General features: G+C 38.3%; 1 protein-coding gene across 7 annotated transcripts in view; it reads right to left on the bottom strand.

Annotated features, from left to right (window-relative positions):
• The window catches only part of LOC134542139 (protein tramtrack, beta isoform-like), a 118,064-nt gene that overhangs the window by 11,049 nt on the left and 94,836 nt on the right, over positions 1-12,179 (bottom strand). For 2 of the 7 annotated variants that reach the window (XM_063386130.1, XM_063386132.1), the window contains exon 6: positions 9,776-10,374. The exons of 2 other annotated variants lie outside the window; for them this stretch is intronic. In XM_063386130.1, the coding sequence (XP_063242200.1) occupies positions 10,115-10,374 (260 nt within the window). In that variant the 3' untranslated portion in view covers positions 9,776-10,114. Of the gene's footprint in view, positions 1-134; positions 420-2,135; positions 2,904-4,416; positions 7,795-9,775; positions 10,375-12,179 lie in introns of those variants that run through there. 3 more of the 7 variants (XM_063386135.1, XM_063386118.1, XM_063386114.1) reach the window with 3 other exon arrangements.

Below are 12,179 nucleotides of genomic sequence, written 5' to 3'. Positions count from 1 at the left end.
ATTATTTAGTGGGGTGAAAACAAAACCTGAGCAATTATAGATGAATAATCTTGGAGCAAATAAAATAAATTAAAATAAATAACTATCTAGCATAAATACCGAACATTATATTGTAAACAAAAAAGAAGAGTAACCTTTGAATTACACTGTTCTGCTACTGTGCCTGGTTTAATTCAAGTAAATCATCTGGTTCAGCAAGCGTTTCTCCTGAATCTTTTCCGCGTGGTTCTTGTGGTTGTGGAGGGCACGCGCGCTCACGACTCTGTCGCAGATGGTGATGCAGCCGGCTCTACAGCCCTTCCCATACTCGCTGCACTTCCACGACTTCTTCTTGCCCGTGTCGCGGAAAACGTTGAAGATGTAGCTGTTCAAGACCAGCTGGCGGGAGCGCTGGCGACTGTAAATGTAGCCGTTCACACCTGCCAACGGACAACAGACAGGGTTACACTCCAGTTCAGCACGCCTGTACAAGTTACGTACATTACCAAACCCTAAAATAGGTTCCACATTTTTAATTTCAACATTGTACTTTCTAGGCATTGCATTTTTTTTAAAGACAAAATGTAAAATACAAAAGTGATATCGATGCATAAGGTTTCATAAGGGATGTGTTAAATACCAACTCCAAACCTTTTTTCTGGTCTTTGTGTTAGTAGAAACACAAGCTAATTTTGAATCATTTGGCCCACTAGATTCAAATATTGCATAAAATCATCTCACTTAACTTACGCGCATTCACATAATGTTTAAACGAATCTGGTGTAAAACGTTAGTAGACATAGAATTCAAGTTGAGAGAGCTCTGGAGGCCACTCTGATAGTTTGGCTGTGTAGCTGTCGAGTGGCTGCGATCACTGCAGTACGAACTCGGCACTTCATCCACAGCTCCGGAGACGCGAAGCATGAATGCAAACGCTAAATAAAAATATCCAGCTGCCAAAGACTGAATGTTGACTGAAGCCCTTGCCAAAATAGTGACACCTTTTCCCGAGCAGAGAGACACTTTAAATATCCAAGTTTTATAATTTCATCTTGATTGTTTTCGTTCATATTACCTTCCACCCTAAAAATTAGCTTGTAGAGAACTTTCCCCTGCAAATAACAAATTTAACTCAACAAAAAAAATAAAATTCTTGAAGCAACTGGTACAGAGTAAATAAATAACTTTTATTCTGGAAAAATTCTACATATACAATTTGAGGTAACATTTAAATAATGGTAAAAAAAAAGTGTGTGTGTGCACTTATGTACGCACATTATAAGTTATACATCTTTTCGATTTAAGACACTGAAACATTTTGAAATTTAGTGTAACATAAATTAATTAAATAAAAACACAGTATTCATTATTAATAGAAACATTTAATTTAGTAAAATAATTTAAATAAATTTTAATTAAATCTGAAAATCAATAAACATGCTGAAGTTTTATTCTAATAAATTAATTTAAATTATTTATTAAATAATAATGCAAATAAATTATTCATACAGGAACATAACCCAATTACATAAATACACTTGAAAAAGTTTACAAACGCAATTTCTATCACTAATACACACAATAACTAAATGTTTTTAATTATATACACCAGTATTTAATATCAATCACTAAATTAATGAATGCAACTCACATGTAGATCCACACCCATCACTAGAATAGGCTACCGGAGCAGCTACGTCGACTATGTCATCACTTGATTTGTAGAGTGAACTGTTAAACTATATAATGTAACATCTCCAATAAAAAAAAAAGACCTGAAAAAATACTGATCCCTGGCTTCAATCTTTTTTTCGACAAGAAATTTTATTAAAATACTGCCAACCTTGTTAAAATTAATTGAAACATTAATACTATATAGTTTCCGCACACGTTAGATTACAATAAATTATTTAGTTATTTAGTTGTACTATTATAAAGTTTTATTTTTATTACTGATGCAAAATAATGGAAATTCATTTCATAACAAACATAATTTAATATTAATTTAATTAAAAATAGATGATATAGGTCTCCTTAATATGAAATAACCAATCCAAAGGACTGAGCTATGTATTTAATAATATTACAGCAATATGTATGATAAATAAAATGTATTCATATATATTTGCTTAAAGCACAATTAGTATAATCCAGTAATCTGTAGTAAAAAAAAAAAAAAAAAATCCACTGCTGAGGTTTGAACCACGTTCCTTTAGCTTATTAACCGCACACTTTAACTACTGCATTACAAAACCTGAAAGAAGATTGTAAGGAGAATGCATACTATATACAATTGTTGTAATACCAGTATCGTAAGGTTTTTAAAACTTGAAATCACTCTTTACTATGATTATTTTAGTTTACCATATACATATTCCAGGGTAGTTTCACTCTCGTAAAGTTTCATTAGGCACACCAATATGTTTGGTATGTCCCCTAATTTTTATGAATGTGACTATATATGAGTTTATGTCCATACATGTGGGTCTACAATCTTCCTGCGAAAATTTTGTTGCATGGTGCGCACGCATCGTAAAAAATTATCTCTCATCATTTTTCCGTAACACATCCAAAGAAGTAGAACTTCAATAAGTCACAGATGGTTTTTTTCTTTGGCATGGCCTCTGAAAACGCAATCACGATCTAACTTAACGCAGGAGCGCGAATGTCCTGTTGCCACATCACGAGTCCTTCGTTCCTTTTCTGCTCGATCAGGTGGGCCTGGGAGCCGTGGGTGTGGGCATCGCACTTGACGATCTTGGTGTCCCCCACGGTGACGATCCGCGCGCGGCACTTGGCGACCATCCACTGGGTGCACTTCCAGAACTTCCTGCCCCCGTGCGCGCGCTCCTCGCTGAACAGGTGGTCTCCGTGCACCAGGAGACGCCTCCCCTTCCGACTGCACACGTACTCCAGCGTGCTCCCTGGAACGAGTAGAGTCCCAACATCAGGCCCTTTCATTTCCAGGGATCACACACCTACACACACGCACACACACGCGTCTTCACACATTCCGTACTTTACCGCTGGTTTCCCCGAAGCTTAGCGGCTGAGAAACGAAATTCTAACTGACAGATCAGGACATTGCATTTTACAGTCATCATTCACTAAAACTTCGCACACCAGGGCAGGGTGATAGATAACCAAAGAGACAGTAAACAGAAATATTTTAATCCACTCGTACTGTACCAGTCACAATTTATTTTACAAACCAATAAGTAGGTAATTAACTTCAATGCACATACACAAGACTATTCTGTCACGACTGAGACCAGTACATACTGTGAGTTCACGCAACAGGTACTGTCAGTTATCGGTTTGTGACGCACAGACGATTAGGTAGTCATGTTTGCTGCCATACAGTAGTGTCACCTCTAGCTTTATGCAGTGAGGTGTCAAAGTAATCTGTGACCAATTTTCAAGATGCATGTTTATTGATACTTTTTTTTCTTCTCCAGATAACATAAACTGATGATTAAACAAGTGATGAGCCCAAATTTTGCTGTAGATCAAATCTAACATTAAAACTCCAAATACCTACCTCTGTTTGGAAAAAAAAAAAGTTTATTTAAGCTCTAAATTCTCGGTGCAAATGAAAAACAAGGTAATTTTTTGAGTCAATTTCTGTTAAGTCACATAAGGTAATTTCATGTAATTTTCTAGGCAAGGTTGAAATCAGAATATGTTTCATCAGAATACAGTGCTTGGTTAAGTGTGTGAAGATCCACAAAAAAATTCACAATGGATTTCCATAACATGCCTTACATCCTTTACAGCTGCACACAGCTATCTACTTACTATCCTTTCTCTCAGTTTGTTTTGTCCTGCATGTCCAGCATAGAAGTTGGGCAGGAACGACTTTCATTGCTTAAGGGTCTCGCCTACCCGGGCACACATACAGTGTGTAGAGCTTCAGAAGAAACCACACAATTTTAAAACTACTCAAGATGTCTGATTGGAGCCTGTTTACAAATATTTAAGAACATAATGAGAGTGGATTTTTTTTTAAAATGTATTTTTGGGAGAACGAAAATGGATGAAACTAGTGTTTTCAGAATAATTCGTTAAGTATGAAAATCGCTGTGAAGATTTCTGAAAGCATGCTAGGGACTCACAATACACCTCTATCTTAATATCTCCACCATATATTGTTATGGTTGACGTGGCCGGGGGTTGTTGTTAAGATGTTAGGCTGTATTTTAATGGGCGCCACCACGTGTAGGGGCACGTGGACCCGGCAAGACTCTTATCCCAGGGCGTGACGTCGCCCGTGTGGAGACGTGACTCGTTTCCCCCCGAAGACTGCCTATGCAATAACCAGATCTACAGCCCGCTCTCAGCGTCAGGCACGCTTTAGTCCCTACCGTGGGCTCTCAGGGCATCCCACACGCCCCTAGGTACTCGGGTAACACACACGTGGTCAATCACAACACAAGATACGGATCCGGGTTTTTATTGGCCTTGCATACACATCGGCACGATAACTCTTTACATACTCCTAGTCCCGTCGTTTAACAGTCAAAAGCCTTACGGCGCAATAGGCTTAGGTGAGGCCGGCCACCACGTGGCCGTGCTAGATTGTTCGCGAAAGTTTCAAGTCCCGTTACCGGAGTTAACAGATATTAATCAAACAGTCGGCTCCCGAGGTAGGCCCCGGGGATACACGAAAGCGTTTTAGAGTACTTACTACTAGTTGACAGAATTACCGGATCAGATGAATACCAAAGTTGAAGTCCCCGGAGTGCGGCGTGCTTCCTACCTCGGTGAGCGCTAGAGATCGACTGGGGCGAGCAATGGCCGTCGGGGTGGCTAGACAATGACGCAGCGCGCCAAAATGGATGGTACCGTTATTCGGGCCGTATTGCGCCGAGGCTTACTCAAGAAAACCCTGAAAGCTATTCTTTAATCTCTTACATAGAATTATAAAATATAAGAATTACATTAGAAATTTATTATGCAGTTCTAAATAAAAGATGAAGATCGGTTTTACATTATGGCCTCGGCAAGTCTATGTCTCTGGCGGCCTGCAGGATATTTCATCAAGACACTTAAAATTTACGTTAATTATTGAAATGACAAATATTATAAAAATAACAGGGGTTAAAAAGAAAAGTGAATTACAAACATCCAATTACTAATAATTTAAGGGTACGAAGCACTGATTCTACTGCGCCCTCTTCCTGTGGTTCGCGGCGCCCTCACACGCACACACACACATGTCGGCGGGAGATTCAAACTTCAGGGAAGGAGTGGAGTGGCGGGGTGTGATGGCATATCGAGCTGGGCGTAGCCCCGGACGATGTCATGATCACTGCTCAAATTTCATAGTTGCCCTATGTACAATGAGAAGATTGTGCGGACCAGTTCAGAGTCTTGCACTTAGAGACACTTCTGTGCTAGAACCACCTGCAAGCATCAATTATATCATCCCACCTCGCCAACACAAAAACATCCCTGCCTAGATAGGTCCCCGTAAGAATCACAATTACGTGGTAAATAGATGAAACCACAGATGGTTTCAGCATGACAGGCAGCCCAGAAAAACTTGGCTTGACACCATGAACTTTTTTGGGAATATTTAAAGCAAAGTCAGCAAGCTTAAAAAAAAAATCTGGTTGCTTAAAAAAACAATATTTAATAGCTGTGATTTCTTCCTTGCGTCCCATTCACACATCACACCTATATGTATGGATCAAAGATTGAGCGGAAAAAAAGTCTGTCAAGAAAAGTCCTAGTATCAATATATAAACTTTACTTAAAACAATCTTTGTTTTGGTCATTAAGACATTAGGCCTCAGGGGAATGATAATTTTAACATTAGATTGAAAGCTTCAAAAATAACAAACAGAAGAAGCTAAGCAGGGACACTTACTTTCAATTTTACGTTTTTACTTAAGTTACAAGTTATGTCACCATACATTTTCTAAGTGTTATTTAATAGCAGTAAAAATTCACACAATTAAATTTTTACAATATTAATCATTGTATGACATTTCACAGCCTGTAAAAAAAGTTTACTCAATATCTGATTGTCACATGGCACAAAAATAAATAATTAAACCACAATTTCAGAGGAATTTTAATGAATCAGAATGCAACTATAGTTGTTTTCAATTTTTATGTATATCTGTATACCAGATACAAACCACATGGTGACAGTGAGTAAAGTAATGAAACAAGTACATATAAACTGCATGTTGAGAAATGAAAACAAATGTAGGAAAATTCAATTGACAATACAGTTTACAGATTTACAGTTCCTTATACATTAGTATCCAAAGAACAATTTAATCTAATAATCTAGCTGAAAAATAGGATTTTAATGTATGCGTGGTATCAAAGATGCTCTTTAGTTAAAAGTTATTTCCACATTTGTAAAATTCACATCTCATGGATTTAAACATACTTACGAGGTTGGAAACTTGGAATAATGTCACATTCCTTCAGCAAAAATCACGTTGTTTCAACACGGGTAAAATGTCCTTGCTTTCAATACCACAGCCCTTCTATGGCACACAAAATCACAACAAATAAGCGTGGCAGGTGCGCTAACTGCTGCATATTTGGGCACGTTGTCACCGAATGCATGAATCCACGTGCGGGTATTTCAAATCGTAAATGTTTTCGGTGCAACGGGAACGGGACATTATAGATCCAGTTGTCGGGGAAACGCCCACTGACGGGACGTAAGTTGGGTCGCCTGCGTCGGGTTTTTCAGGAAATCCCAACCCCGTTAATTTCTTGCATTTTGCGCCTACGTTAGTATTTGGCAAAAACATTTTCTGCTTTAATCGATACATAGGGGCTACGACTAATTTAATAAATGAAAATTTTTTTTAGAATATTTCATTTCTGAGCATCCTTTTCTTGCGAAGCATGTCGTTGGGGATTCTGTGGTGAATATTAACGACAGTAGGTAAAAAAAAAAAAAAAAAAATACTCAACAGTTTTTAAAGACTGAAAGAGTAATGGTGAACGTCTGGCGTGGGCCTGCTGAAAATCAAGTTGAAAGGAACACACACACTTCAGTACAGTCGGTGCTAATAAAATAACGGAGAAGTAAGCTTGATGGACATAAATCATGGTTAATCCGCGAATTGGATGATCGAGTCGCGGATAATCAGGGTCCTACTGTATGTGTGGTATCAAAGATGCTCCTTAGTTAAAAAGTTATTTTCCACATTCGTAAAATTCACATCTTATTGGATTTAAACATACGTACGAGGTTGGAAACTGGGAATAATGTCAAATTCCTTCAGCAAAATCATGTCGTTTCAAAAATGTCGTTGCTTTCAATTCCACAGCCCTTCTATGGCACACAAAATCACTTATAAATTAACAATAGTAGGAAAAAAAATTCTGAGCATCCTTTTCTAGCGAAGCATGTCGTTGGGGATTCTGTGGTGAATATTAACGACAGTAGGTAAAAAAAAAAATACTCGACAGTTTCTAAGGACAGAAAGGGTAATGGGGAACGTCTGGCGTGGGCCTAGGAATCTAGGACGTCGTCTCCTTGCAGTCACACGACGGCAGTGCCGCTGGGGGGACAGCCGTCCAGCACCCAGCAGCGGTCCGACAGGCCACGGGTCAGGCTCTTCCTGCGGATGACCTCCGTGTGGGGCCCGTGGCTGTGGACCGCGTGGGCCCTGACCACCCGGGAGTCCCGAGTGGTGACGCTCGCGCGGCACCGGTGCTTCTTGGTGTCCGCACACACCCAGCGCGCGCCGCCGCCCCGCAGGTAGAACATGTTGTACACATAGTCCCGGTAGACCAGCTGGGGCCTGTTCCTCAGGCTGACGGTGAACTTCAGGCCGCCTGGAAGCAGGAGACGTCACACAGCATCAGCGACGCACCAGTTTCGCTTCGGCGTCTTCCCCGACAGAAAGACATTGGGGCTCTGACAATCATGCTTTCGGTTACCATACTTTCTTGACACCGCAATAATTTAACAGCTTTTCCCGGTAGATTCATTCCGAAAGCTCCCCATGCACTAGGTTTTTAATCTCAAATATTTTCTCAATATCCCATTCAATACCTACCAATATTTTTTTGATTTACTCATTATCAATAATGATTTTCTCCATGGAAATATTTAATACCGAGTGTCTAGTATGTTTGTGCAGCATGCTTACAGTGGAGTTTGATTTTTCAATATTGTAATTTAACAATATAATACCATTAAAACTATTTTTTTTATTATTATCTAGTTTGTTTACATTGTACATGAACCTTCAATACTATATTATTGTTGTTAGATACAGTGCGTGAAACAAATATTACACTTAATACACTGGTAAGTACACGGGGTTTGATAAAGTTTACGTAATTTTTTTTTTACATACAATGTAGACGGATGTGAAACAAATTATGCCTGGTGCATTTATTGCTGTTAAAAGAGAAGGGGGTTTTACTGTATGCACATTTATAAATCCACAAATATTCATTTTTTTTTATAGTGGTGTAAAATTTATTGTAGGAGATACAGGTTAATGATACTTTAAAGTTACAGTAAACATCTATGCACATTTTCCTTTTCAGATAAGTAAAACAGTGGTTGTTTGCACTCATACCTGTTAGAAACTGACATGCAAGGAAAAAGACTGTGCAGATACTAAAGTGATCAAGTGATGTGTTGGGTGAAGTGGAGGCATCACCTCCAGTCATGCTCCTTTAAAGGTTTACACAATATATTGGGAAGATAATTGCCCATTAAAAGTGTTTCATATGCAAACGTGCATTTTTCATATTAATTATTTTATTTGACATTGCACAAGAAGTAGTCAACTTTTATTTCATGTAGCCAATTTTCTTACAAAGTGTGCTACATCTTGTTTCTAACTCCTACATTAAAGAGTTTGGTAGCTTACTAATTTTATGGCGTCTACTTTGTAACAATCCAAGTTACCACCCTCCCCACTTTCTACACATTTTAATCAACAAGTTATTATGGAATCTCATCATGTTGAGTACATTGGTTAGGTTTTACGATATCATGTAAATAACATCATTTTATTCCGTTTAATAATTATTCCTGTGTTTGCCATGTTTTATAATCATAATTTACGTTGCTTCATGCTGGTTAAGTTATTCTGGTGATCTGCTCGTTTTATGGTGAATAAGCCAAAAGGATTAACTTTACCTCTTTGTTTATTTGTACAGTTACGTTTTTATGTGTATTTCTGGTGTATTCTTTGTTTTTAAATGAGTGGGTTAACATAATTTTCCTTTGTATTTTTCTTGTTCTGAAGGCGAGTAGGTGTCTAGTTTGCCCAGTGCGTAATAATCAGAGAGAGAAAGAGAGTTTGGTAGCCTTGAGAACAGACTCTGTGCAGTTGCCATGCATCGGTATTGGCTGGTGATTTTTACTAGTATTTTTTTGATTGGTAAAAAAAAACAAATGCATGTACGTAATTTGAGGAAATGATAAAACAAAAAGTTTGACTATTTTAAACATATTTCCTTGCAAATGTACACTAACTGCTACAACACGGAACACAGTGTAACGCTAGGGCATGGATAACTCTCAAGAGTATTTTTCCGTTGCTTTAAATTTCTCTGTAAAAAGGAGAAACCCTCCCCACTGTCCACCCGTGTGCCTTTCCTCTGCCCGTTACCTTCGCTGAACCATCCGGAGGCGAAGGAAGATGCGTGGAGCAAAAACCAACCTTTCGTTTTCCTTGACATGTTGGCTCATAGCAAATTTACACAAGACAGGAGTAAGGTAAAGATAAAACCACTCAATGTCCCTAAAATACACATTAAAAATAAAAACTAAGAATACATACATCTCTCAAGCTACATCATACAAAAGTTATTTTTTATTAACAATATAATTTTTTTCCTCTCTGGCTTGAATTCAACCACAGTATATAGCCTTAAGTTATAGCTCCAATATAACCCACTATTTTTGTGAATAGTTACTAAATAAGTATGCATAATAGTATGATTAAGATGTCTACATCCAAACCATTCACTAAGAAAAGAATGAGAAGTTATGATTGTTTCATAGGGAACACACACTATTTGTGTCTAAATGATTTTAACGACATATATAAAAGAGAGAGTGTCTTTCATCAGGATGATCAAACTTGTTTGGCAACACACAAATTCATCTGTTCTATAAGGGAACAATTCTTCAATTCAATAACGTAGATTGCAGATTTTCGAACAGTTTCTTGTGTTGAATGATTCTGGTGTGCCGTTCGTGCTGATGGAACCTGTGGGTGAAAACCAGTTTTGAATCCTTGGTGACGACTCGAGCTTGACATCTCATCCTCCTCTTGTTGATACACTGCCAAATGATGCCGTCTTTTCTCTCGTACGCATAGTTGTACAGGAAGTCGTCGTGGATAAGCTGAGGATTGCCTCTCAGACTCGTCACAAACTCCACAGCACCTAAAAAATAACCCACGGCAAGAAGTACTCAGTTCCTCCAAAGTCAAACAAGATCTATCAAACTGTGAATACATACATGCAACATGCCCGTACAATATGACAAACATACATATATTACGTTTCTTATTCAACAGTATTAATATTCTATACAAAACCTGCTTGCATGGCTTTTCTTATCTTCACTAACCACTTACGAAAGAAAACAATTATACATACTGACCTATTTACCAGTAATGCATCAAATTTTTGAGTTTGAAAAAAAAAAAAAACCTATTTGTTTTAATTTTAATTTAAATTACATTATCTTAATTTTAATTGGGGTTATTTAAAACAAACCACTATAAACTTACACATTGAATGAGGAAAGTTTGATTAAAAAAAAAATATCTAGTTCGTATATTTTTACATACTCTTTCTCCCCAACTCCAGTACAAAGTACTTAAGAGCCCCGCCTACCTGCACACTTAAGATATGAAAACTGCTCGAGATATTCAAGTGGTGTCTGTTTACGAAAAGCATTCAAGAATACGCTGGACGAGTAGTTCTGTTTCCAGATTTTGTTTTCAAAACCGTATTTTTTTAGAAAAGTTAAACTGGCTAAAACACCTTTTTTAGAGTAATTTTTAGACTTGAAATGCCGGGTACAGATTCTTGAAAGCACTCAAGGGACTTGCATTACACCTTTACCCTCATTTCTCCACCACATAATGTTTATGGTTATCATTCGAACATCATAGTTTCCCTATGCACGAAGAGAAGACTGCACACCAGTTCACAGCCCAGGAGATGCCACGCTAGATGTACCAGCAAGCACTGCACTTATCATCTCGTCTCACCATCACAAATACACACCTGGCTAGATGGGCTCCTTAACATGTATATCCAGCAACTAGCAAGAGCAAAAACTAAGGGTGCAAGCTGTATATCCTATTTACCTGCACGTATGGATCACACCCTTAATTTTGGGCCAAAAAAAATCCTAACATTTTCACTGTAAGGATCGTCCCTGTCTACAGGTCTGTGGGTCGGAGCACCACATATCTGTCTTCACAAGAGTTCCACGGATACAAGTGAAATGTTCCCTTTCTCAGCTTATCGGCGTGTGAGAAATACGGCTGACCCTTGGCTCTTCTTTCTCTGTTTACTATGGGAGGGTGTAAGGCAGCCCACTTCCCCCCCCCCCCCCCTCCTTCGCCATATTTACAACCAATCCAATTCCTGCACTTCCTGATAAGATAAAGGAAAAGACTGCTACTTGTTTTTATACCCTTGTTTCCCTTACCTACATTGTATTATAATTTTTTCTACACATCCCTTTGCAGTTTAATGGCCTCATGCACACAAACACATGCACACACACTCATTCTCTCCCCCTGGCTGGTTTATTTTTAGATCTTCCCCTCCCCTCTTAGCCCACGTAGCACAACTGACACGTCACTTGCCGACACGACAGGTCGGCTGTTCACTGAGCTTCAGATGACTGCTGAGATTTTTTTATTTAACAATTTAAACTTACTTGTGGAGTTATATTTATTACAAACCAACATGGGTTAGTTATTTACGCAAATATTCAACCACACAGTACCATATTATTTTTTAACCCAAAATATGCATATTGGTCACAATACATTTTTTTTTCACTGAAAATCATCATAAAATATGGGACCCATACGCAGGTAAATGCGGTAATTTATACCCGTCAGCCGAAGGAGTAGGAATGTGTTATGGAAGGGCAAAGGGTGTGGCAGCAATCCCCTCGCTATTACTGACCCTCTGAACATGAGAAGTCAGTTTCCTTTACACAT

This window comes from Bacillus rossius, assembly GCF_032445375.1.
Source record: "Bacillus rossius redtenbacheri isolate Brsri chromosome 4 unlocalized genomic scaffold, Brsri_v3 Brsri_v3_scf4_2, whole genome shotgun sequence".
Taxonomy (NCBI): Eukaryota; Metazoa; Arthropoda; class Insecta; order Phasmatodea; family Bacillidae; genus Bacillus; species Bacillus rossius.
This window is presented reverse-complemented; position numbering and strand designations above follow the sequence as displayed.